The 26,718-nt window shown below is 40.1% G+C and overlaps 2 protein-coding genes across 4 annotated transcripts; one reads left to right on the top strand and one right to left on the bottom strand.

Moving 5' to 3' along the window:
• Positions 1 to 401: 401 nt before the first annotated feature.
• LOC145434358 (dehydrogenase/reductase SDR family member 4-like) lies at positions 402 to 11,554 on the bottom strand. 2 transcript variants are annotated; one of them, XM_080311721.1, is made up of 8 exons: positions 11,377 to 11,554; positions 11,142 to 11,319; positions 7,603 to 7,680; positions 7,444 to 7,538; positions 6,085 to 6,176; positions 2,976 to 3,070; positions 2,861 to 2,916; positions 402 to 620 (listed from the first exon to the last, which is right to left on the bottom strand). In XM_080311721.1, exons 1-8 carry the CDS (start codon positions 11,511 to 11,513, stop codon positions 506 to 508), a joined length of 846 nt encoding a protein of 281 aa, XP_080167847.1. In that variant the 5' UTR covers positions 11,514 to 11,554; the 3' UTR covers positions 402 to 505. The 2 variants fall into 2 exon arrangements, with proteins under 2 accessions (XP_080167847.1, XP_080167848.1); XM_080311722.1 differs by having other exon boundaries at positions 11,142 to 11,314; positions 11,377 to 11,551.
• Positions 11,555 to 12,070: 516 nt separating this feature from the next.
• On the top strand, positions 12,071 to 16,099 carry LOC145434356 (uncharacterized). 2 transcript variants are annotated; one of them, XM_080311719.1, is made up of 7 exons: positions 12,071 to 12,240; positions 12,341 to 12,474; positions 13,125 to 13,277; positions 13,340 to 13,571; positions 13,642 to 13,769; positions 14,239 to 14,292; positions 15,661 to 16,099. In XM_080311719.1, exons 1-7 carry the CDS (start codon positions 12,129 to 12,131, stop codon positions 15,955 to 15,957), a joined length of 1,110 nt encoding a protein of 369 aa, XP_080167845.1. In that variant the 5' UTR covers positions 12,071 to 12,128; the 3' UTR covers positions 15,958 to 16,099. The 2 variants fall into 2 exon arrangements, with proteins under 2 accessions (XP_080167845.1, XP_080167846.1); XM_080311720.1 differs by lacking the exon at positions 14,239 to 14,292 and having other exon boundaries at positions 12,072 to 12,240.
• The last annotated feature ends 10,619 nt before the right edge of the window (positions 16,100 to 26,718 follow it).

Genomic DNA, 26,718 nt, shown 5'->3' with positions numbered 1-26,718 from the left:
AGTCTACTTACTCAAGCGGTTACGTTTTAGGATCGTTATTGTTTCCACTCGAATTGTTTTTTGTCAAAACTACTAACTTTGGGGGTTTTGGATTTAGTCAATCTTAAAGTAGCTTTGAAGTGCATCACTGATGTGTTCAATTGTAAATTTCCAAAAACTGCACCTATTTGTAGTGTCATCAGTTATTTTACGTTGGTCTTGAAGTCAGATCTTGCAATTCCGAAATTAGTCACCTCCGATGAACTGCTAAATGCATGCGATCTATGGACCAAATCTACTTTCTAAAAATTCTTGATTACTTTTGGCATGTCTTGGAAATGGCTACTTGTACTTGCAATTAAGTATCAATGCTGAATACTTTTAATCCTGGAATAATCAGAAGACATGTTACCATACCTTCACTCCGTAGGTCAGAATGTAAAAGGCATAAGAAGGGTGATTTCAAATAGCAACAGTGGAACAAAATTTTACAGATTGCATTTAGCACAGTCTGGTAGCATCAAAATTAAAGTCTTGATGTAGCACCACCGGCTATAACAAAGGTCTCTCCTGTGATGAAGGATGCGTCATCGGAGGACAGGAAGGAAGCACTACCGGCACACTCATCTGGTTCTCCTAGCCTGGAAAAGTGCAATTTGGCATATTCAGAATGGCAGCGCTGACAAAGAACGTTTCTACCAATTTGAATATACCATTTGTTCATGAACTTTCATCACATCATAATATATAATGATACCGAAACTCACTTCATATGATTGTAAAAGGGAGCTCAGCCTACAGAGCCACTAAACCAGTTGTTAAAATATTAATACTTGGCATGAAGAGTTCTACAGTCGACCTCGCTTAATTCAAACACTGGATAACCTGGACAAACTCTATATTCGGCCAAAATGCTTGGATTCGAAAAATTCTTCACTTAATTCGGACACAGGCTCGCAATTGTTATCATTAGGCTATGCCACAATAAACCAGGGGTCTCAAACACATGGCCCTGGAGAACACTTTGCACGGGCCGCATGGGCATTTTGGATTTTCAAGTATTCAACAGTATTTAACTGCAACATATCTCTTTTAGATTTGAGAACTTGAAATTCACTCCAAAAGTGGTCCAAAAAACCTTGAATTACTCACCAAATTTCAATATCGCAACACTTTTTAAAAACTACCATGCGGTTGAAGATCTGCTATTACGTCACATTACTTGTTCACGATGATAAAACATGACCCACTGATGATTCGTGACGTGATTACGACTTATGCCCGATGTTTCGTAAAATTACCCGAACTCATACAGACTGGCTGATAAAAAAACTGACTCGAGTTGAGTCGATTCAAACGTTATATCAGAGAAGGACTTGTGACTTGGAACGCCGTGAGTTGGTAAAGCCATGAACGCAACAAACTATCATGAGGTATAGTAATATATCAAAAGGCCCACACAAGCGTTGCGTGTAGCGTAGCCAATTTCGCTATCTAACCAGGTCGGCGTGGCAACCAAGGACATTCTGTTGGCTCCTTGATGAATAGTTAGTTACATCTTGCGTGTCTCTATCCATGTTATTATCGCCATTTAATGTGGCGATTGACAAAGTGGTACTCTTGCGGTAACACCAATGGATTATTAGGCGTCAGACATTTCTTTACTATGACACACTAATTTTATATTCATGTTGTTATTTATCTGTTCCAATATTCGAAGGTTAATCTAACGCTGATTTAATTTGACTTTGGCAATGACGTGATCAATAGCCTACTTATCAAGAGCATGCCCGAAACCTGGGTTGGGTTACGTTGTTCTAATGCACTGACATCAGATCAACCCTTGTTAAATTCTAAAATATTCTACCTACAATTGTGGCAAGTCAAATGTCCACTAGCTGCAAAAATGTCACGCGACAGCTTTTACGATGTCATGATGCATTCGTACCCTTGCATTGTGTCTATATCTTATTATTCTGACAAATGCCAAGTACAACAACACTTTTATTCGAATATTTAAAAATGTGATTCTTTTCGCGCCAGGCTTGAATAATACGATAGCACATCACATTTTCACGGTGTGTGTGAAATACCAGTCTACAAGGTGCCGTCAAATGGGGCCTACTTGGAAATACATTAAGTACCCCTATTAATGATGCTGCGGCCCGCGACGTCAACAAAACCTAGGAAATTAGCCCACGAGCACATTTCAGTTTGAGACCCCTGCAACAAACAGTACTTCGGTCGAATAACATGATTATGGTGAAACAAAGTCGATCAACCCATTAACAATCGACAATGAGCTCATAGAAAGCCATGGCTCTTACTTCGGTAAAATTGCATCCTTCTTGCAAAACACAATGGTACAGATTAGTTTTCTGCCTAAACGGTTTTTTGTTTTGTGGAGTACGTTTATCGTGAGAAAATAGTCTTTCAGCCCTTGAAGAATTACCGACCTACTCTAACCCAATATGTGTGTTTGACACAATAATAGGCTATACTAAATAGTATATGGTAATTTTTGAAAGTTTGTAATCGAAATACAGTACGGTACTGTACAATACAACTAACCTGAAGCTATACCTCTTGCGAGTTTTATGCGATCGGTGCCAATTACTGCAATACAGCGCAGCAGCAATTCATTAAATACGAAACGTAACAGCATTTTCAATGCGCTGTCTGCCTTTATGCATGACCATTGTAACATAATTGATTTTTCGATTAATTTGGACAAAGCCGTTTCTCTACTTAATTCAGATGAAAATAGATTTTCACTACACGACTCGAATCGGTTGGGCCCAGATTACGAATACATTTACAGAGACTTGGAAATTGGGGAAAAAAATGGGGTTTCATATTTAAATAGAATAACGAGCCCCACCTGTTCATTGGATTTGTTGACTCTGCGAGTTGCCTCTGTTCTTCATTGGCCCACAGCTGAAACAAAGCAGCATCAGGCATTAGAAAATGACGACATAAAAAGATTCAGCTCTTACTGCGCCGCTGAACTTGGTCTTGATAATTCCAGGCGCTAGACAGTTCACTCGGATATTAGACGGCGCCAATTCCACGGAGAATGCCTTGGTCATACCTTGAGAACATGAAAGAAATAATCATAAGAAAGCACCAGTACCTTTGGGAATAGCCAGGATGAGTATTTGGGGGAGGAAAATATATTTAAACAACATCATCACTTCACAACGTCCGGCTCGAAAATATGACGGAGTACCAGACCACGGTTTAAGCTTTCTCTGCTCACTCACATAGCATCACCTTGTAGCACTTTTGCATCTTTACCTAGATACCGATCACATACATTTTAATTGTGTGAAATCAAAAGTATTTTCGAACCATTAAAGACAATTTTTAGCAGCATGGACATGGTCGAATTTTGAGATAAGAGGCTGAAAGCGTAATGTCAATATCCTTTAGACCAGTGATTCTCAACCTTGTTGACCTCGGGACCGGTGAATATTTTAGCTACAATGCAACTCAATGTAATATTGGAAATTTTATTTAATGCAGTCTTTTTGATGCAAGACATTTGCAAGTGGTCCTAATGAAGTTTAGAAGCTCGCAACATCATGCTATAGACCAGCCCAGCACTAACTTGATAGTGATTATTCAGTATTGTTGGAGAGAAATACGAATTTGCTGTTTACTATAATACTATAGTCTCCATTATACTGCCAAATGTCGCATAGTTGCAGGGTTGTAATGACTCGAGTCATGACTCGACTTGACTCGAGTCAATTTGTGTATTGACTCGACTTGTATTCGAGTCATTGTGCATGACTCGAACCAAGTCATATGACTCGAGACTAGGACGCTCAAGACAGACATTTCATTGTAACTTCAAAGAATAGTAACATAACCACATTATTGGTATTTCGTTTATCAGTCCTGATTCTTGGAAAATAAGGCCAGAAACTGTTGGGAATGGGGAAAATTACGGTAATATGAATGCGAGCCATTCTATATCACTCGGGCAGAGTTGAAAAAAGTGGGTTGAACGGGAATGAACTCAAAATTGAACCGTGAACACAATGACTTGGGACTCAGACTCGACTCGGTGGCGAGTTGAAAATGACTCAAAATTATGTAAGTGAGATTGACTTGTGACTCGAAACCTTGTGACTTGTTTACAACCCTGCATAGACCAGCAGTAGACTGAGAGTGATTATTCTGTATCATTGCAAGGAAATGCGAGTTTGCTGTTTACAATAGCCTCTATTATACGGCTAAGTGTCGCTTAATAGCACTGTCGGAAAGTTTGTTTAAAGGTCTCCGCAGAAAATGCCCGAAACGAGTTGTTACTTTTACACAGATTCACACAACACATGCACCATTGTGACGTATGTCCAAAGAAAGCAGACAATGAACTCTCTATTATGGCATGATGCAGAACAATATGTTGCGATTTGAAAATGGATGTTTTATTTCTCTACTTAATCAACAAACATACTTCTCTCACTTTAGAATTAAGACAGAAAAATCTATAAAATTTGGAGGACTGGCAGAAAACTTGCCACGGAACGGCGGTTGAGAACCACTGCTTCAGACAGTGCATAGACCTATCGTCCACAATTGAGTTCTCAGGCAGCCAGGAATGCAAAATCGCTATTATGCTGATGTGGGTCGAGCAGAAAAAGAATTTGGCACCCATCTGTTGGAAACAATACAAGCAAGAGGGAATTATGCTGATTAGTCATAGCCTGAATATTGCAGTTGAATTTTTAGCCTGATTTTTGCGCGAAACAATTTGTTTAAGATTCTACAACAATTTACACGCAAAGACAGTTTAAAAAAACAAATTAAAGAAATTCCTGGTCCGGTTCAAGCTCGACAAGTGTCAACTAGAAGATAAAAAAACCTGGCCTGATTTCATATCGGATCGAAATTACTTCACAAGCACAGACTGAAATGAGCAAACGCAAAAATTATGTGCACAACAAAAAGATTTTCATTGGAATGAAATTGATGCGGTACAGTTGCTGACACAAAGCTATGCCTAAACTTGAGAGTAAATTCAGTAACACGATATGAAGATTGTTGCTTGATTAAATTTGGGCTTTTCCTCGAGTTGTATTAGCTTGAGCCAGTTTTAGTGCAAGACTTGGGATAACCAACGTAGTTCGGTAGTTAGTGTATTGGTTTTGCAATTCACATGCCTGGGTTCATACCAAATCGCCAACGTCAAACAAAAACCCAACAACTAGCGAGCATAATTCATTTCAGTGCTAGTCACAAGTCCAGGGAAATGGGTAATTTAGGTAGGAAGGCGCCGGGCGCAACATATCGAAAATCAAACTATAATGCGGATTACTGGCAATTCTTGCTTCCGAAACATCCAAATGACAAAGAAGAAGCGGCTTTTGGGAATTGAGAATGCAAGTGTATTTAGGTTCAGGAGTTGAATCGACTCGTGTATGACGTATTTTACATTTCATCAGGCTTGTAATGACTCGAGTCACGATTTTTTAATGACTCGCCTTGATGCAAGTCATTTTCTCAAAACACGGAACTGACTCGATACGAGTCAATCAGTGTATTGACTCGACTTGGGCTCGAGTGATTGCGTATGAATCGAACCAAGTCATATGACTCGACACTCACACCGCCAGGACCGATATTTCATTGTAATTTCGATGAATAGTTAAGTAGCCACACTATTGGGATTTCGTCTATTGGTACTTGTACTTGAAAATGCGACCACAAACGGCTGAAGTGAGGATAGTTAGTATCACCAGACAGAGTTATAAAAAGTGAGTTCAACAAAAGTTTAACTGGAAACTAAGCAGTCAACACAATGACTTGGACTCGGACTCGAGTCATAATGCCATGACTCTGACTTGACTCTCTGACTTGGACTGGGCTCGGTGATGGATTGAAAATGACTCGAATTCACTAGAGTCAAAACCATAAAAGTGAGATTGACTCCTGACTCGGAGCCTTGTTACAACCCAGCATTTGATCCGTCAAATTAAAGTTGTTTGACGTTATTATTTCCTTCAGTGTACTTGAAAATATTCAAAAAATTAACTTTTTTCTGCCGTTATGTGTGTCTGTTGTGGTTTTCACTAATTTAACGAAAACCAATCTTACCAAGTAAAGCAGTCTTGCTTATTGAATATGCTCCAAGCATCGGGAATGGAATCAGCCCACCAATCGAAGATACAAACAATATCGATCCTTGGCTGTGAAAGCAAGATAACTTATCCCGTTACCAGCATACTTCAACTATTCGTATACGCATATGCAAACTACATTAGGGCTGTTAATGAGGTAACCGTAAAGTTAATTTCATGTGCTGGAAAATTTGAGAATTTTTCATTTTTCCTCTATAAATCCAAAGTTTTATGATCTCGTAGCAATGCTTCTACAGGCTGGAATCGAGCCAGATTGAATGTGCAGCGTTTATTATGCAACACAACAATTTTATCAGGGAGCCAGTAATTTGTTTACAAAGTTACATTTTAACAGTCCTAATGTTTGTATTAAACCCAAAAAGATAGATTTGGGCAGCAACCAAGACAAAAACAGATGTGCAGCATACCGTAATTTTCCGAATATAGTGCGCCCCCATGTATAATACGCACCCTTAAAATGGCGTGTAAATTCTGGGAAAAAGCCTGTACCCATCTTTAGTACGCACCTTGCATTCGTAGTACAGTACATGAATAGTTGTGTTTTAGTACACGATGTTGTTCTGTTTTGCAATGTCACTGTCGAACAATGATGACATAACGATCGCTAATCATAATACAATTAATGGCATTGTCACTAAGCGAGAGTAGATAGTAGCCAAAGCCTGCGATGTCGGCGACGCGATAGTTCAGGCAAGCGACACCAGACATCTTGCGCACGAGGCCTATTACAATTACAGATGCGATTGCTCAAGCCAACGGTTATGTCGGGCGCACCAGTCCTGTTGGAGATGCGACTGATTACGCAAGCGATTATATCTTGCGCACATGGCCTCTTGTGTATCATGCGATTGGTAACGGTAAGGCCTGTCGTTGACGCGATGAATCAGCAAGGATTGCCGCGCATGCTTGTAGCAATCAGCGACCTAATTTCGCTCGCGTACAAACAGCAAACTAACTCAGCAGGAGATCGCGTGCTGTGCAACACGCTTTTCGTTAATTGGCAACACGCTTCTCTATTTGGCAGCGCGTTATAGGCCTACTCTATAATACGAATTAAGGGATACGATGGCTAGAGGTGATGCACGATTGGAAACAAACATGACGAAAGGTGTGATTTCAAGTTTTTGATCGAGGGAGATTTTTTTCAAGGCTTGCTGTACCCATGTATAATACGCACCCCCCCATTTTAGGGCAAAAAATCGGTAAAATTTTGCGCATTATACATGGAAAATTACGGTACTCTGTGTTATGTATCATCACTAGGGCTGGGCAAGGTTGCACAGGCCTGATATAGAATACAGAATTCATACATTACCCTCTCTCTTCCATGTATGGAACAGTTTCCTTCACTAACATAAAAGCCGCTTTCACATTGATTTCCATTATTTTATCAAAGGACGCTTCCGGAGTCTAAAACGAGACATTGGAATACAAGTAGAAAATGCATTCCATCAAAAGAGAAAACATTACATACAGCGGACAGTGTCCCAAAAAACGGATTAACGGCAGCATTGGATACCAGTATGTCGATTCCACCGTATTCGGCAACAGCCTGTGAAATGAAGGGTTGAAGATTTATAGCCAGATTTTCGACGTCAATAGGCCTATGCAGGCCGTGTTATTTTTGGCATATGCCAAAACTGCCAAAAATAAGTTATTTTTGGCATTTTTCGATTTTTATTTTTGGCAGTTTTGGCATCGTCCTCTAAATAGATAGTTTCAGCCACGAATTAGTCACAAAAACACTTTATTTGGGCTAGTTTATCAAAAGACACCACAAAATGTGCAGCATCCACGTATAATCAGTGCCAACAAACAATAAGAAGAAGAAAAAACCTAACGATTTCATAGGTTAATAATATCAAACGAAACCACAAAATGTGCAGTATCCATCGGACTCGGTGCCAATAAGCAAAAAAAAAAAGAAAAGCCTAACAAACACGCTCAACAGCTGATTGTTACAGCTGTTGAATAGACTTAAATCGTTTGCACTGTTAACAGTGCTGCCAAGCTCAGGTCAGCTAAGTTTCTCCTAAATTCATATCTCGCCCACCGAATCTGAGAAATATCGGCTTCAACAGTAGCCGTTGAGGGAAAGAATGTTGCCAGTCATCCACAAAAGGTTTTAAGAGCTTCAAAATCTTTGGAGAGCCGAACCGGATTCCATGCATCATGAAAAGAGATCACTTCGCCAGTGCCATCGATCTCATCGCGGAAGGAATTTTCTTCCCGATCCTTTTCAGGAGTTTCCTGTGTTGTCTCTCAACACATTCTATTTAGTAGCCCGACTATCATTTCTCCTTCAGTCTACCGATATATATTCGGAGGACTTTTGTCATTTCAGGTGGCTTTAATATTACCAACTCGCATGGAAGAGTCCGGGGAAGGTTAGCTTGTTTAAGAACATTGACGCAACAAGACTGTCTGGCAAAACGAGACCATGCAGCTCAGAAATAGCCAGACAGTTTGTTGCGTCACAATGTTCAACTCGATCACAATGCAAAAATCGTGGTTGATTTTGGGGGTTCCAGCTCCATGAGCAGAATATAATTTATATTTTAATAATCAGTACTGCGGCAGCTTCTCATTGATACCCGTTTTATCAAATTTAGTGCTCGACAAGCCGGTCCAAAATGGTCGTAAAATTGCCTTTGGACAAATGGAAAGTATGACGTAAACCAAATGCAGTCAGCCGTTCAATCACGCTGTGCTCACACCATTTAGGACACCATGCTTTCACCCCTAATGGGTGGGCTGGACCCAGATTAAGAAACCTGCCTTTCACACACGCTCTTCTCGCTTGTAACGCGGTCCTGTTAACACAACACCATGAACGAAATACACTATTTGGCAGGCCGTGTTATTTTTGGCATATGCCATAAATTGCCTATTTTTGGCATTTTCAAATTTTTATTTTTGGCAGTTTTGGCATCTGGCTCCTGAAATGCCAAAAATAACACGGCCTGCCTATCAGCGGTCAAGTGTTCCAATATTCAGGATATTGTGAATTCAAGAAAAACTGGTATCATTGCGTAACGACCATATAGTTCAGAATCAAAGTCACAAGCATTGAGTCTTACAAATCAGGGTTACAATGACTCGAGTGACAATTTTTTATTGACTTGACTCGAGTCATTTTCCTAAAAATGATAAATGCCTCGACACGAGTCAATTTGTGTATTGACTCGACTTGTAGGCTACTCAAGTCATTGCGCTTGATTCGGACAAGTTAAATGATTAGACAAATTCTATATGACTTACTCCAGTTTCATATTATCAGGACTGATATAATTGAAAAATAGGCCAAGAAACTGTCTTTTATCTGTTTGAATAAACATGTTTAGAGTGAGAAAAACGCTATAAAAAGCTATATTATGAATCCGACCCCTTCAAATCCACCCAGGAGTTTTCCAGTCTGAGTGAGTTAAACCATGATTTGAACTCGATACCAAACAGTAAAAACTATGACTTGGACTCGACCGGTTGCTCCTTGACTAGGACTCAGTAGTGAGTTGAAAATAACTCGACTTCACTCGAGTCAAAACTGTAAAAGTCAAATTGACTTGTGACTCGTAACATTGTGATTTGGTTACAAACCTGTTTCAAATGAACCAATACATACCGCCGGAAGCCTATTCTGACCAGAACGCACCAAATGGGATCACATTCTCCAATCTGGGATGGAATCACAGCGATCAAATTCAACTACAATCTGGCACTTACATGCACACACTTACACTAAAACTAACACCTTAATTAAGTTACATTTTGTGCTGTTTTATTATTGCTTAGATTTGATATGAAGTCACCAATACAAAATCACGCATGACATAGCGTCATATGTAGGGCATGATTTATAATTATAATCATATCACTATAGTAGCGTTTGCTCGGCTACAATATAGTGAGATACTTAGGAATCTCTATAATTTCACTCCTGCCCAATAAAATTGCAAGGAATGTAGCAATGCCTATTCCAATATGTTGACATGAAGCAAAACAGGTCACTGCAATCGACTTTATCCTAGCTTAGGGTATCTGATAAATGATCTTGAAAAAACATCATCTATCAATATCTAGTTACACGTGCCACACTCAAAAACACCCTGAAATACATAAGCAAGCAAGCTAACGTATTGATGTTGCATTTACTCAACTCTTATACACATCCATATTTAAGGTCAGGTCAAATTAAGATAGTTAGACAGGGATTGCTCTCCTAAAAGACATCATACACAATTGAGGGTGACAGGATTTTCCCCCGGCCGACAGAGCCAATTTGCGGTGTGACTAGGAACTAGAAACTGGTCCGTGGACATAATAGCATGCGACACTTTAGCATGCGACAATTGGGCATGCAACATTTGAGCGTGTGGGTAAAATATGTGGATAGGGTCGGGAATGGTTTAGATTGAGGATTGGGCTAGGTTTGGGGTTAGGATATATATAAATGTTGATTTCGGGATTAGGGTGCGGGCTAGGGTAAGATTTGGGGTTGCGAAACCACATGCCAAAGTGGTGCTAAAGTGAAACATGCTGATCTGTCGTTTTTCATTGTGTCGCATGCTCATACGTCGGGTAACCCTAGAAACTGTATGACAATTGGTATTTTAGTATGTGAAATTGGCTTCATTAAATCATCTGCTCAACATTTGTCAGGCAAAAGTGATGATTTTTCAATGGATAGAAGTCAACCCAGTTCCATCATAACGACAAAACAATATCAACTAAAGGCGAATGAGAAAACTGGCATTTGCGATGCGCTAGTTTGATAACGCTACGTAACGGCACGCAATAGCCATAGTCGACAATCAATGCATGCTGAAATCAATGCATTCGACGACATTTACTTAGTCAGCTTTTTAGCGCACGATTCAAAAGAAGTCCACATGATAGTGAGTTCCAGGTGCCACAGACACCAATTGCATACTGGAACTATGGGAAGTATATTGTCGAACAAACTGCGATTGCATGAAAATTTTTAGTAACAATATATCAAAAAATGTATCTCACTTTTTCCAACAGTGCCTTCCTGTGATCCGATTTGCCGACATGACACACAGTACCGCACACCGTTAAATTCTCTTTCTTTAATTCGTCCAGAGCTTTATCAACATTTTTCTGTTTGCGGCTACTGATTACTACTTTAGCTCCATCTTGACCCAACCTCTTCGCTATGGCAAATCCTATCCTGCACAAAAGAAATTTTATTCACATGATGTTGCGGAGATTTTGAGTAACTCCTGACCCTTCTGTCGAGGCAGTAACGATTGCAACTTTTCCATCTAGTTTTGCAGGAGTCGGCGTGCTCTTCGACAATGACCTAGCGGCAGTTTTCACAATTCCCCGCGAAGATAACTGCGAAATTGTTCTATTGGACAACATGATTAAGATGTAATTCTACGAAAAATAACAGGAAAATACAATAAATAACAGTAGATACGTGTTACAGGTTTCTACCGTATGTTATATTGGCATAAAACGACATTGGGTTTCGATGAGGGAGAGATAGAGAATCGTTTCAAATTGCCGACCAAACAACAGCAATAAATTCGTTGCAAAGCTCCGATATCTGATATCAAGATCGGCTCTCTGCCGACGTAGGTAGACACAAATAATCCTCACTCATGTAGGGTATTCGAGGTGTCGTACTAGATGTATATATGCTAACACAGCAGGCGCATTTTGTGCTTTACTTGCAAGTCAGTCTAGTAATCCTGAGTCTACTCGGCTTTCGCATTATACTATAAAATGCTGCACGGGGACACTCCCGCATTTATTACGTTTGATGAGCAATGAGCTGAACGTATGCTGGATTGCGATCGCCCCGTGGTTTCCAAATGAAGCTGCAGCTTGCTGCAAATCGTCGGCAATGCGCCTGCGCCGGGTTAATGATCAACAGAGATCACGTGACCAGGACCACGACCATCCAAGCAAAAACAACTGTAAAGTCGCATATGCAGCGAATCGTGCGGGCTGAATTCATACCTGTACAGCACAATGAGAGCTTTATGGTGGCAAGGCGATTCCAAGACATTGTCTTATGCTGAAAATATTGAGGAGCCAAGCGTACAAAAGCCGGACGATGTGAAAATCAAAGTTGCGTTTTCCGGCAAGTTTATTCATATCGCTATAGGCTCCCAAATAAGCGATTATGACAGTGATACAATTAGCAGCAACTGCGACATTTCCAAAATACTTGCATATTTCAGGGATCTGTGGCTCTGATTTTCACTTCATGTCAAATGAAATGGGCAAGTTCTCACCGAAACAGGACGGAGTCGTACTTGGCCACGAATTTTCGGGAACTGTCGTCGAAGTAGGATCTAACGTGGGCAAGTTTAAGGTATGTAACCATCACTCAAAAAATGAACTACAACACTGAGTTATTAATCCTTAATTCCATACAGCAAACCCTAGGTATGACATTTGGTTACGACAGTGGTTTCCAATTGGAAGAATTCCCACTAGGTGAGATTTAGAATTTTTAGGGGGCTTTAGGATTATAAAAGACTTACCGAACGAATCATTTTTACGGAAGAACTGTGTCGTGTTAAAATACTTCTTTCCGAGTGTGTTTTCCTTTTCCGGATTTCTTGATGGATTTCTACCTTTGATATATTCCATATCCTTAAACTCTTGGTAAAAGCACCGCTCGCGTTACGACGATTTTGTGTTGCCCACGACAGTCCCCTACAAGCGGGAAAAAGTCACACCTATTCGATCATAACGACGCTGCTTCTGTAAGTGTTTCTTTTTTAAAGCCAACATATTCCCGATCATGAAAAAACATACCAAATGCAGTTAGGGATGGAAAAGATCACCTGATTTTGCTAGTCTGGCATTCAAAAACACCAGCAAACTAGGCTAGCCTACTCATCGCGTCATCCAACCAACCAGCCAAATTTACTTTTCAATTTTTTTTTCACGAACCCAATGTAGGTGCATCTGTTTGAATAATTGGCCGCGATAATGCCTCAGACAATTTCTGTATAGGTGGGAGACCATGTATCTATAGATCCAAATGCATGCTGCGGGGTTTGTAGTTGGGCTAGTCGGCAAACTCCACATTTTTGCGAAAAGAATGAAGCGATTGGAGTGAAAAGAAACGGCGGATGGGCAGAATACTGCGTCGTTCCCGATTCTTCGGTAGGTAAATCTTCATTTACGAAATCGAGGTTGTAATTATGATTTAGTCTACTGCGTGATAGGTTTACCAGCTACCTCCCGAAGTACCTCTTGACGCCGGTGCTCTAAGCGAGCCATATTCATGCGTTTTACGGGGCTGGAAGATGATGGACAAGCTCCCTTTAAAATCGTCGAAAGTGTTAATTCAAGGAGCTGGTATAATCGGATCAATGTTTGCGTGTTTGTTTTACGTGAACGGGTACAATAATGTTACTATCAGCGAGCCACACGAAGGTAGACGGAAGACGTGTTCCGGTAAATCTGATTATGTCATTATCGTCGGTGTATTCGAGTCGGTATAATTCCTTCTATTTGCAACATCCAGCATTAGGTCTCGGATATGATGTCATCCACCCCCAAGAGCTCGGTCTCCTCATGTCAGGAAAAGATGCTGACTCCGACGGCTTCGATGTAATCTATGATTGCACCGGGAATTGCAAGGCGGTACAAACGGTTTGTAGGCTGCATATAGGCCTATATGTATTGAAATCGCTTATGAACACCTATGGCTGTGGGGCACCAGTGGGGAACTACTAATTTCCTAGTATAGCCATTTTTCAGAATATTTATGACGAGATGCATCATATGAAATTACGAGGCAGACAAAATTTTCATAATACTTAACAGTGATTATAATACTTCCATCCACTCAAGACACACGTATAAGATGTAAAATGCGACACACAACACAAATGCGGTGGAAAGTATATAGAAAAGACAGTAACAGGGTATTAAAACTTTTTTGAGGGATATGGCCCCTAAATTTTTTGAGTGGTTGCGTGGACCCACTGTTGTGATCTGGTTTACGAAAAAAATTAAGCACAGCGAACAATTCTCAGTTGCTGTCCTTGCCGCTAAATTTGGTAAGCTGATGACTAAATTAGAGGTCATCACTTTCCCCTAATCACAGTCTGATTGCCAGTTGGAGAGCAAGTGTCGACCGAGTATGCATCGTGCATCGTCCGTGTGGCCGGCGGTGAGCATTGAAAAGAATAGAGAGATAAGTCTAAATATGGACAAGAAAAATATAGTTTTATAGTTGTAGCTTTAACGTTGACCTTGTCGGACCGCAGTTTAAGAACTCATGAGATATGAGGAATTGAGGATCTCGAAACTACAGAATATGGTTTATCGATCCAACATGTCATATTCCCACCCGCCTACTAGTGGTAATAGCCCTATCTTTCCGCTGTCTTCCATTTTGGCGATTTCCTATGGCTCTTATCATTCCGTTTCTGGTATTGGTCCTTCGACGGGTCTTTTCTTTAAAACCACTACCAGTGGTTCACGGGAATCCCAGGCGTTCCATGAACCAGTGTCAGGCATTCTTCGAGGTGGGGTTTCGATCGTCCTTCCGAAATACTGTTCTATCTCCAATATTTATTAGCTCATTTGCAATTAGGCAAGGTATCACGCTGTTGCGTTTGCTGCGTTTCGACCGAACAATACGGTGGCACTTGCTAAAACGAAGCCTCGCATTTCAAACTGGTCTATAAAAGAGAATAGCAAAATTAGCCACGCTGATTTGCAATAGATATTTAATGTAATTTATTCGTATTCAGTAAAATTCATACTATAATGATTTTGTTCTTTAAACACTCTGTTGATATGCGCAGTTCATTTTGTGCACCAGTAATATATAGTAATGTATTGTATAATATGTGAAGTGAGATGTTTAATGTGGTAGATTTTCGTTTTTCTGATTCTGAGAAAGTTTGAGGTTCCGCGGTTATTAAAGGTTGAGAACCACCTCACTATATATTCTCCAACCATTTTTCTACATCTGTTTAGGCCTACTTACCATAATCGTTACCATAATCGATATTTTCTTTCCGGGCGTTGATTTGGTTTCATCACTCAATGTGTTTCGTCGATATTTATATGTTATAGTATTCAGCATAGGCAACTGAATGATTTGCTGAATATGTTTTTTTATCCAGCTGTCACGAATGGTAATTATTGTTCATTCATATGAGTGGGTGGTGCGCCAAACGCCGATGCGTGTGCAGTGCACGCCGCGCATGTTGTTGTCAATAAACAAATTCATGAAAATACAGGGGAAGAAACGACTTTCCCATTATGGCGTCATTCGTTTTCGATGCGTCAGAATTGAAGTTCGTGACGTCACGCCAGTATTTATAAAAAAATTGCGCATCAAATTTTTATCCTGGCCCGTGGCCATACTTGTACTTCTGTAGGCATTTGACTGCATATTCCAGAACTAGTACCACCTTCATCAGACTTGCCAATAATATGGCGGCGCGCAAAGTGAGGATCCCGCTGTAACGTTTTCGGCACATTTTGCACATCCATCTACTTACGAACCATTGACTTCGTTTCGCAGACCATCGAGTTGGCGCGGCGGGGGGCCTTCATATCGATGTTTGGATGTTGTCCAGCAGGTGAAAAAATTGAAGTGGAGCCGTTTCAGATCTACTGGAAGGAACTGCGCATCACAGGGTCGTTTATCAACCCGTTTTGCTTCGAGGAAGCGGTGAACCTTTTGAAAGATCTCAAGGGCAAGGAGCTATTGAACCTGGACAAATTGGGAGTGAGAGTGTTTGATTTGAAGGAATACGAGGAAGCGCTGAAATCACTGAAAACTGGGACCGCGGCTAAAGTGATGTTTAAATTGCAATAATTAGAATTGACTTGTTGATTTCGAGATGATAATTAAACGAGTGTCAGCCGAAAATATTCGGGTGTATTTCAATATGAATATATTATTCAGTTGTACTGGAATTCAGACATGTACGAAATAAACTCAGGTTTCCATGTCGAAATCGTCTTATCCATGAGGAATAGTCACAAAAAATCTCTCTCATACGAAGATTATATTTTCCCACAATGGCTAGCTTTTGACCATATATTTATGGCGAAAACGATTTCCATATTCCATTTCAAACTCCACCAACCATATCCTGAACATTTTATTTGGCATTCATCAAGACTATGACTAGAATTTCATTACGTTATGCCAGTGCTTTTTGAGCACCATCCACATTTTTTACACCTAGCGAAAATTGTTACACAAAAGGAAAATGAAGACACTTAACAATACTTTATTCAGATGTGTTACAAGTAGGCTATCGGTTTAGGTCAGGCGCGGGCAACATCTCCAGTTGGTGGGCCGGATGTTGGAAAATTGAGTACTTGGCGGGCCGGATAGCTGAATCCATACATTATTCGCTCATTTATCCACATATACAATCATCATCATCATTGGTTTATTAGCAATTTTACCGGTTCAATACACCACAAAAATGCGATACAAAGAAAAGATAGGAAGGTCTCGAAGTGACATGGAGTAGTCTATTGAATCAGACACCCACCTTGGCCTAGGCAATGTAAAGAGGAGGCATGCACACTGAATGAAAAGTAAAGAAGTAAAGTATAAAAAAGGCAAGTAGCAAGAAATGGGGTGGCATGTCATGGAAGGCGAGATCGATAGGTCTGTCGTGGTCCGGTAATGTTGAGGATGGACTAATTAATATTCACTTAGTAGTAATTGCTTGTATTTCGACTTGAATGTGGACATGCTCGTCGACTGTCGGATGGCCGGCGGGATACTGTTTCACACATCGGGTCCGGCATATTTGATGGAGCGATGATCTTTTCGGCCGATCATATGATATTTGGACGACGTGGACGCGCGTGTGTTGTACTTGTGCGCTTTTGATTCCGAGGTAAAAAAGTCATTGAAATATTCAAGGAATAAATCGCATGTAATGAATGTATTGTAACGACAGGAATGTCATTTCAAAGCCATTTCTTGTCGATAATGACGAAGACCATGTGGATTTGAGAACACCATTGTCATAGAGGCGCCGTGATGTCTTCTCTCTGATCAATCAACACATGGCGAAATCCTTAATTAAGATTTCAAGACGTTCGATAAGCCCGGTACCCCAAATTTACCAAGATATCAAATCATTAGGGTTGAGTACAGCGTAAATACCGATAATGCAAGTCTTCTCGCTTCTACGCGTAAGTTCCATTCTCGCATGCATTCTCGGTAATGGTTTTCTCGGTATTGGTATAGAACCCCCGCGGCCCTAGTCTGCCGAGATGGTTCTATACCAGACATGGGGTGATTACTTCATGAATGTAATCGATTGGGATTACGATTACTTCTGAATGACGCGATTACGATTACGATTACGATTACAGCAAAATCAGGAAGTAGTCGATTACGATTACATTGGAAAAGTAATCACGATTACTCACGATTACATGTATTTGGCATCTTAGAAGCTATGTTGGAAGACAATATATGGATTGCGCTGAAAAGGCCTAATGAGACAACAAACTCCCTTTAAAAAAGATGCGTCATTTGTTCGTTACGTCATAATGCATCCATTGCCCATTTTCATAGAGGTCAATTTATCGCGCCCAACGATTTGCATTCTTGCCAGGGCCATAACTGCCGCACCCCAAATTTTCCAATAGGGTGGAGAGCGAGATCGAAGGGGACTCAAAAAGTATTTCGTAAACCAACATAAGATATAGAGTATTTTCGAGAGATCTAATTAACTTGAAAATCCACTCTAGATCATAATGATTGCCAACCGCGGGTTCGAGAGCCGCATGTGGCTCTCAGCTAGCCAACTTGCGGCTCCCCTTGACGTTGGAAAATCCAAAAAAAAAATAATAAAAAATCAATCTATAACAAAAAAATTGATATTCAAAAATTTCACTTGCTTTGCTTGGAATCTGGAGTTTATAATTTAGGGTGAAGACCAATTCCTTTGGTTTCGAGTAGCGATTCTCTACTCAGCAACGATTTCGTTACTCAACTCACGTCAAAAAGTATGCTCACATTCAAATGCGTCTTGATCGGCACTCAAATTTAAGTCTGCTCATCACCAGACTTAATTAAGCAGAGGTGGTCAAAGTAGTCAAGAAAGCTACTCAAGTAGAAGTAGAAGTAGCGACGAAAAATCTACTCAAGTACGAGTAGAAGTACTTCTTCCACAAGCAACCTAAAACTACTTGAAGTAGAAGTAGAATTGACTGAATTTAAATCTACTCAAGTAAGTAAGTAGTTTTGAAAACCGTCTTAATTCGTACGCATGGACTGTCAAAAGCTGCAAATTGAGCTATGCTGAAGGTGCAGAGAGCTTGATTCGTATTGATGCATCCCAGTAGGTATCAATTTCAGACAGAATAAGCATTCTTCCGCATCATGGGATGCAAATTATAGTATTGATATGAAAATGCGATACCAACCCTCTGTTTACTAGAAGACCCCGTTTTAGAGGATATCATGGCAAGGCGCCCTACCCCTATATATAAGGCCCCAAGTTTAGGCGAAGAGCAATAAGACGAAGTTGTGTCGGATACGGTTTCAACACTTTACGCGATCAGTATACGTTAATAACAAATATTGTGTATCGTAAAATTTATATTTGAGTGTAGGTTTATTTTAGGAAAATAGAGGCATTACTACACATGCTTCAACATGTATGTACTGCAGACAAAAGAACTGAAAGTAATTAGAACTCAAAGTATGATACTTGGAATTGAAGTGAAATACAAATACCACTTCTAAAAAGCGAAAAATATATTTCATGTCTTTTGTCCATAAATCTTCAAAGGTGATCTGCTAAAACAGGTGTAACGTTAAAAAAAAGCCGTATTTCCAGATTAGCAGGATACGTCATGGGCTGCTAGATTACGATATGATAGGTAATTGCTAGATTGCGAAACGGTATTTTCAAATGTTATGGTGGGCCATATTTACTGTGATGAAATATTTGATATGGCCGAGAATACGATGTGAGCGGAACCAAGAACCGGTACGTAAATTATATTCACTGATACTTTCGTGGAAACATGTGTGTCACTCCATAACTACTGTGCGCGAAGCGCAACAAATTTTTTTGACTTTAATTGACTTTTATGAATATTAAATGTTGGTACTCCGTGAAAACAGCCCCGAAATTCCTCAGGTCATCTTTCGTATTGGGAGATTAAACTACTTCTACTTGACAAACTGAAAATAGCGAAAAGTAAGTTATTAGATCACGAAATATTACGAAGTAGAAGTAGAGAAAATCAGATCTACTTGACTAAGTACCAGAAGTAGAGGAAAACTACTTGAGTACTTCCAAAAAGTAGAAGTACTTCGTTACTGATCACCTCTGTAATTAAGTGCAGGTGGTGTTACAACACGTTTTACAACGCTATCTGACGAGCAAACCAATGAATTATTTGACTTGATTGTTAAGTTCAACGGCTGCATTGAATGAATGCTTTTTTACCATGATGAAAATGTTTTTAAGTCCTATTGTAGTTAATGTGGCCGCTGACCCTATAGTAATTTACAACTTGAGTTGCTAGACGTGCAGTCAGATATAAAGACATGACAATTTGTTTATGCGTGTCAAGAAAGTTTTTCTTTTAGTCTGTTACGTTTGAGCCACTACAATATCTTTCGATTATATAACAAACCGGAGGTCACGAATTACGTTGCCCCAGCTCTACAGGTAGGTAATTGTGTGGCGAGATAGCGCAGTGGTATAATCCACGGCTGCAACACCAGTGGGTTGCGGGTTCGAGTCTGAACGAGGTCGACTTCGGTATTCCTACCTAAGTGTTGGAGGTTTATCAAGGCTCCTCCTCGCCGCCTCATCCACGTAAGCGGTGTCTTACAAAAAGCTTAGAAGTGGGCCATGCTGCAAGTCGGCAGATACGGAATCAAAAATGCATAGAATCGGCCTGGTGTAAATGTCATGTGGTAGTCGACAAACACCATGATTACCTCAAACAAATAAACTCTACAGGTATATCTGACTGTCGCGGGCTGAGAGGGGATTAAAAATTAATAGTAAAATATTGCAATCACTAAATTTTTTGACGAAATTCAGTCTTCAACTTGAGATTACCACCCTACAGGGGCCAAAGACCAACGTCTGGACTGGGAGACGAATTGCTGTTTTGGTCCTGGTTCCAGCTACAACCCACGCTAACATGATATTTAAGCCCATGACCATGGCGGCAGGTCCCAATGTTGAATAAAGAATTATGAAATAAAGATAGGCGCCCGTTTCAAGTTAGTCGTATGAGAATAAGACACGAAGCGAACATAAAATTCAGCCTTCAATTGTCTTGCAAGCTGCCGTTACGAGAAATGGCAAAACGGCTCGCTTATGATATACACTGTAAAAAATAAAAACCTCGATTTACCGCGAAATGTTTGGAAGCACGGTAGCCAGACATTTCGTGGTAATCTAACATTACCGTTAGTCAATGCAAATTCAACTTACACTCGTCCGGTAATCTCACTTTACACCCCAGACTGTAATGTTACAGTCTCCTCCGGTATATCCAATCTACATGTTCTCCTGTACATTTGAGACCGAGACCGCCTACCTACCTACCTAAATCAGGATTACATACCAGCTTGTAAATTCACGCACATCCATACCTATCGCAAAGCAACACGATGCTAAAATATCGCAAAATTTTCTTCACACTCCCAAAACGCCATTGGAACAAACTGTATATTCATTCTTGATATCACGATGAAGTGGTAATCGATGGAAAAGTACGGTATTGCTGCTGGAGGTCTAATTCTTCTTTAGGAGACATGCAGTAACACGAGTGGTCGCAAGAAAATTTGAATTAATTCCACCACCTGCCAAACTTCCAATTGTTTCTTTTTCTCTTCCTCATTCCTTCTGTGTAACTAGTATCTTGCAGTTCCACTAAAAAGAATTCATGAGTAAGTCGCTATATAAAGCAAAGTTCCTAGCCTAGACATGACATTATAAAGACTACTAAGACAAATAGGCTAACAAGAATATACGGTAACATGTTTTGAAGTACCTGTACTGGTACATTGTGTGATGAAGGCTCCGCCTTGTACATGATATAGCAGAGATTCATGACTTACTTTATCTAATGTATTGAAGCAAAAGGTTCCTCATTTGAGGTGGCATGTGTGCCAAACAAATCCAGCAGTGGATGAAAACATCTCTATGCTATGGCCCGAAAATGACATAAACAAGCCAACAGTTTAAATTCCTCCGCGACGGAGTATGTGGTGTCACAGGTCACTATATAAGTCGACTAATATCCCAAAATAGAACAGAGAATGCGGAGAATGAAATCAAAGTGGTGTGCACATTGCACAGTCGCGGATATTCACGGTAGCAAATACTATATAGTACTGTACCTTTTACGATGCGTATCCCATTCAGCGTTCCTAGGAATCTTCCACGATCGTGTCCACTTTCTTCAAGTACAACAAGCTTCGCCCCACCCTTTGCTCAAATCTCAATAATGGCCAGACAACGATACGACACTCGAAGTATAGAAATTAATTTCTATACTCGAAGGATTTCGAAATAAGTCGTATTCATCCGCTGACATACCACCAATAATATTTACTGGCCACGTTATAATGTTTGACTTGGGTTATTTCTCTTTCATGCAGAAACATTTATCATTACATACAGTTTCTTTCTTTTCCATCTAATTTCGTATAAATAGATATTTATCCCAAGTGTTGTTCACTACTTACTGTACTTACTAAACGAGACGCTGCTTGTGATGTCACAGTTGTGCGTTGGCTGTTTACTACGAATCTCAGAAAACCAGTAACGCGTAACGGTAACCTATTGTAACCTATTACAGGTCGCCTTGTCCGCCATTAGCAAATGGTCAACTGAGCATGCGGTGCTGATATTTCTAGTTTCCCGAACAATATTATATAACGTTAACTGATTTCCTAACTTATCAGCCCTATCCGTAACAACGAATGTAACCAGCGAGAACGGCCGTATAGCCATATAGCATTATAATATAATATAATGGCTATGGCGTAACCACATTAGCTACGATTGTCAGTTGTTTCTTGTACCCTACTATGTACTATACTGAAATTGCTATTAGGGCCAACAATTTCCGTACGACAGACCCCAGTTTCGCGAACGAGGTTGAATCAAGTCAAATCACCACGAGAATGATATATCAGTAACATTCATTTCCACGTATATATTGGCTGCAGCGATTATGAAGCTAATCAATCTTCCCAATAGCCTGGTAAACTGCAGTTACGAGTAACTGTCAGTAATTTTGCGAAGAAATTCTGGTAACTTGACTTCACAGCTAAACTAAGGTAATATTACATATCAAAATATAAAATTACAAGCTATACGCACAGTTATTGGCTGCGACCGGTAATTCGTTGTAAAATTTACAGAGATTTCCCAGTATATCTACCAGATTTTTTACAGTGTATATATCACCAGCTGTTGATTTTTACTGCTTCGTTGTGGAAACCGCAATGTTTTATTTGACGAGTAGAAAATTTCAAATCTTTGTCCGGTGTACGTACGTACTGGATAGGCCTACTGCTCGCCAAGCAGCAACGGTCAAACTGCGTTTAACTAAGCATAAGCATAACCAAACATCAACACATAAGTTACTATTTTAAACTATAGGCAGAGCGGAGATAAATTATACTGCTGCAAGGTAGGCGTGTGGAACGCGTTGATAACCTGATATACAGCACGGCGGGTGTTCTTATAATCATACTAATGGACGACGTAGGTACATCGAATATCTATTTACTGTGGATACTTCTTACACAATGACGCGCAAAGCTAATAGGCTGCTTCTGACGTAATAATGAACCAATGATGATGATGATGATAATGAGCGGTGGCGTTTGAAAACCAGACGTTTGTGCTGTCACGAGCCTGGTATAACATCTTTCCTTGTTCACGAATGTTCAGTTTATGTCATAATCCTTGTACAAATAAAAAGTAATCGTTCTTTCACAGAGAAATCGATTAGATATGGGAAGTAGTAGATTACGATTACGATTACTTCGGAATTTTTTCGAATGTAATCGATTGCGATTACGATTACTTGAAAATGCTGTAATCGCCGTAATCGATTACGATTACTAATCACGATTACCCCATGTCTGTTCTATACCAACACCGAAAAAACCATTACCGAGAATGGACATTACCGAGAACGGCCAATGCCAAGAATCTAACTTACTGAGAATGCGTTGTCGAGAAACTTATAGCTGAGAATCGACACCGAATGCAGCAAAGCCTTCATGCATAAACACACGACCTGTATATATGCATAACATGCCTGCATTGCATTCTCGGTAATGTCCCTTCTCGGTGGGGTCCATTATCGGTAATGGCTTTCTCGGTATTGACCGGACACCGGCCGGCGGGCCACATTATCAACTAAGACGGGAAACTGTCCGCGGGCCGGACAAAATCCCGTCGCGGGCCGGATCCGGCAACAATTATTATTTACGAATTCCATCCGCACCCATCCGAATTTTTATCCGCACTCATCCGCACCAAGTTTGTCATCAGCACTGCAATTTTTTTCATCCGCACAAGTGAGGAACATCCCACAGGCTACTTGTTGCATAGACATATTACAGCAAGTAGTCTCACAATAACGACGGCTTAGGTTAGGATGTATTATATTGGTTACTCGTTAGCTTGACGATGGGAATTGGGAAAGTAACCGTCAAGCCGAGGATACATATGTACTGAATCGAGCAATATATGTAGCAGTCAAGCAAGTTACCTATAGTCTTGTGTTAGGTGTAAATATATCCCGGGAACCAAATATTTACATCATGATGCCTGCAGGGGTATGATACACCGAATACAGACGACTTCGCATAATTCGGACACTGTGAATTCACCCAATCTTGACCAATAGAGCGGTGACACGATTTTGTCCGAATAAAGCGGAAAATATATTGTTCATTCATAGTCATGTGTAAAGGCAGACAACGCATTAAAAACACTGTACTTTTGTGTACTTAAGTATTTGCAGATGTGCTATGCTGCAGCAATTGGTACTGATCACATAGAACGCATATAACCTTCCGGTTAGTTATAATGTACCATATTCCGACGACACTGTATTAATATCTAACACACACAGTCACACATATAGGGTTAAAATATTAAAGCAATTCTCCAAATACATGAAGGGCCGAAACTGTACATTCCCACTTCATAAAAGTACACCACAAAACAGCAGAAATCAAAAACTAAAAGTTTTTAGCTGGGCAGAAAATCATTTATGGAAAAAACTAACAACGCTGACTGAAGGCTAAATCCACAAAACACAATGCTTCAATGGGCCCGTACGTTTGCGCTACTGCATGAACTGACTTTGCCGGGAACTACAAAAAACAATATTGACTTCGTAGTGACTTCGAAATATCTGATTTAAGACGTAAAGACTTGGTATAGAAATGTCAAGATATGAACTTTCTTAGATCATAGTATTTGAAGTAATGGGAGATTGAAGATAATACAATTCGATGACAGCACAATGAACCATGCAAAAGAAACTTGGAATTTGTACAATTAAGTAAATACTTCTTGTGCTCTCACTATAGAGCGACATTTATTCTTCAATACTGAGTTTTTTTCGGTTTCAATAGTTGCTGTGCTTAGGCACCTATCAAACTCATAGGAGTCTGGTACTGATATGAGTCTGTTATAGGTAAAAACAGATGAATCATCGTTAAGATACACGGCGTGATAATACAATGTCATTGTACAAATGGCATTATCTTCACCAGTTCACCCCTATCTAAATTACAGCAATCTTTCGCCTGCGTGCCTAGATCGTAATTCAGCTGTTCTTGCTCAAGGGTACATTGACCCCTTGGTGGTGAGAAGCACTATTGTAGGGGGTACGAGATGCGATTCAATATAAGGCCAAAAAGAAATGGGGCTGGCGCTAAATAGCCCTGTCGCTGCAATCTGAGGCGAGCGATATAAATGCGACTTTGAGAGTAAAATATTGCGGCCTTTGGGGAAATGCGAATTTAGAATCGAGTCCGTCTCAGAAAAAGAGTTTTTCTAGTTTCGTAAAGTACGTGTGAACGATACCTATATCAAGTGAGTAGCGACAATCTTGTCCGGAAGTCACGAAATAACAACATGCATCCATAATGTGTCGAGCCCGAAGGGGGCCAAAAATTATTTCGTGAATTAGCATAAATTATAGAGTATTTTTTTGAAATTTTGACGACTTTTTCAAACTTTTTTCGCGCGGCATGCGATTTAATATTTCCAAATATCTTGGTTTTTGGGTACTGTTTCTCCAAGAAAAAAAATACGCATGATTTATAGAAATGGGAATTTCGGCGTCGGTCATTATCGCGCCACGACGCACCAAGACATAAAGTTTTAGTAGACCATGTAACATGCGACTGCAAGAAGTGTGCCAGAACGATCGGCAGCTAGAAACAGGACTTTTGAGCCGGAGCCGGAGCTCCGGAGCCGTGCATTTTCATCGGAGCCGGAGCCGGAACTTTGCATAAAATCCAGTCGGAGCCGGAGCAGGAGCAGGAGCCAGTTATTTGAGGAATAGCTCCGGCTCCGACGTATTTCATAAGATGATATTATATAAGCAACAACCATATCTGCTGATTTCACATAATTCAACAGCAGGCCTTGGCGAAATTAATAATCTTTGCCTCTTTGGCGCTACCTTTTCCTGGGGATTTTACAGCAGAGCAGTCATATATTCAATGTTCAATTTCCTAACATGAGCGCCGAGCCTCGGTATGCGATATATGCCTGTGAATATTGTGGGTATTCATCATACCCGCAATTCCATCATCAGCTCAACCTTGTTGGCCAATCGTACGGTTCGAAAATAATGATCACTATGTATTACGCGAAATGGTACAGAGGATAAAAACGTGATTTCATTGCTCATGTCGATATGATGAGCACGCGCCGTGAAATTCCATCTCATCGCTGCTATGAATCGGATGAGCCAACACTCGTTCTTTCGTGATAGTTGTTTTTAATCGGGGCGCGAAATTGGACAGTGCTATTTTGTATGCGCTTGCGAATTGGAGTTGATTACTGCGAATGATCGTCATTCACTCCAGCAAGGATTTTCGAGCGTGAATAGGGGATGGCAGAAGAGTATCCCAGAACGCCAGAACGCTGAGCAAACAATTGTCGCGGTGCGAGCCAGAGTTGGATCAATTACATTATTTCAGTTCAATTACAATTACAATTACAATTACTTTCATTAATGTTTCAATTACATTACAATTACAATTACTCCATGCTAAAAATATCAAATTACAATTACAATTACAATTACTCCTTGCATGCTTCAATTACATTACAATTACAATTACAATTGCTGCTGTTGAACATGTAATTTAATAATCATAAATTCAACCGTGCTCCTTGACAACCGTAGCGTCGTATTTAACAACAATTCAAGTCTAGTTCAGATTGTGTAGTAATAAAAGCGTTTATGTGCGTACATAGTATAGATTACTAACCTACGGTACGGTACGTAGGTTAGTAATCTATAGTACATAGTATGCTGTGTGAGATGTCATTGTGGCGTAATATAAGCGTGT

The sequence above is a fragment of the Botryllus schlosseri genome, chromosome 2 (genome assembly GCF_051294905.1).
Source record: "Botryllus schlosseri isolate E-star chromosome 2, Bs_hap1, whole genome shotgun sequence".
Taxonomy (NCBI): Eukaryota; Metazoa; Chordata; class Ascidiacea; order Stolidobranchia; family Styelidae; genus Botryllus; species Botryllus schlosseri.
The sequence above is the reverse complement of the archived record's forward strand: the minus strand, read 5'-3'. Positions and strand labels throughout refer to the sequence as shown.

Excerpts from the sequence above, each read along its gene's own strand:
- LOC145434358 (XM_080311721.1), bottom strand. The coding sequence starts at position 11,513 with ATGTTGTCCAATAGAACAATTTCGCAGTTATCTTCGCGGGGAATTGTG. Across the intron at positions 11,320-11,376 it reads GTTACTGCCTCGACAGAAGG|GATAGGATTTGCCATAGCGA; the intron begins GTCAGGAGTTAC and ends TCTTTTGTGCAG. Across the intron at positions 2,917-2,975 it reads AGACCAAGTTCAGCGGCGCA|CTGTGGGCCAATGAAGAACA; the intron begins GTAAGAGCTGAA and ends GCTTTGTTTCAG.
- LOC145434356 (XM_080311719.1), top strand. The coding sequence starts at position 12,129 with ATGAGAGCTTTATGGTGGCAAGGCGATTCCAAGACATTGTCTTATGCT. Across the intron at positions 12,475-13,124 it reads CTAACGTGGGCAAGTTTAAG|GTGGGAGACCATGTATCTAT; the intron begins GTATGTAACCAT and ends ATTTCTGTATAG. Across the intron at positions 13,572-13,641 it reads TAGACGGAAGACGTGTTCCG|CATTAGGTCTCGGATATGAT; the intron begins GTAAATCTGATT and ends TGCAACATCCAG.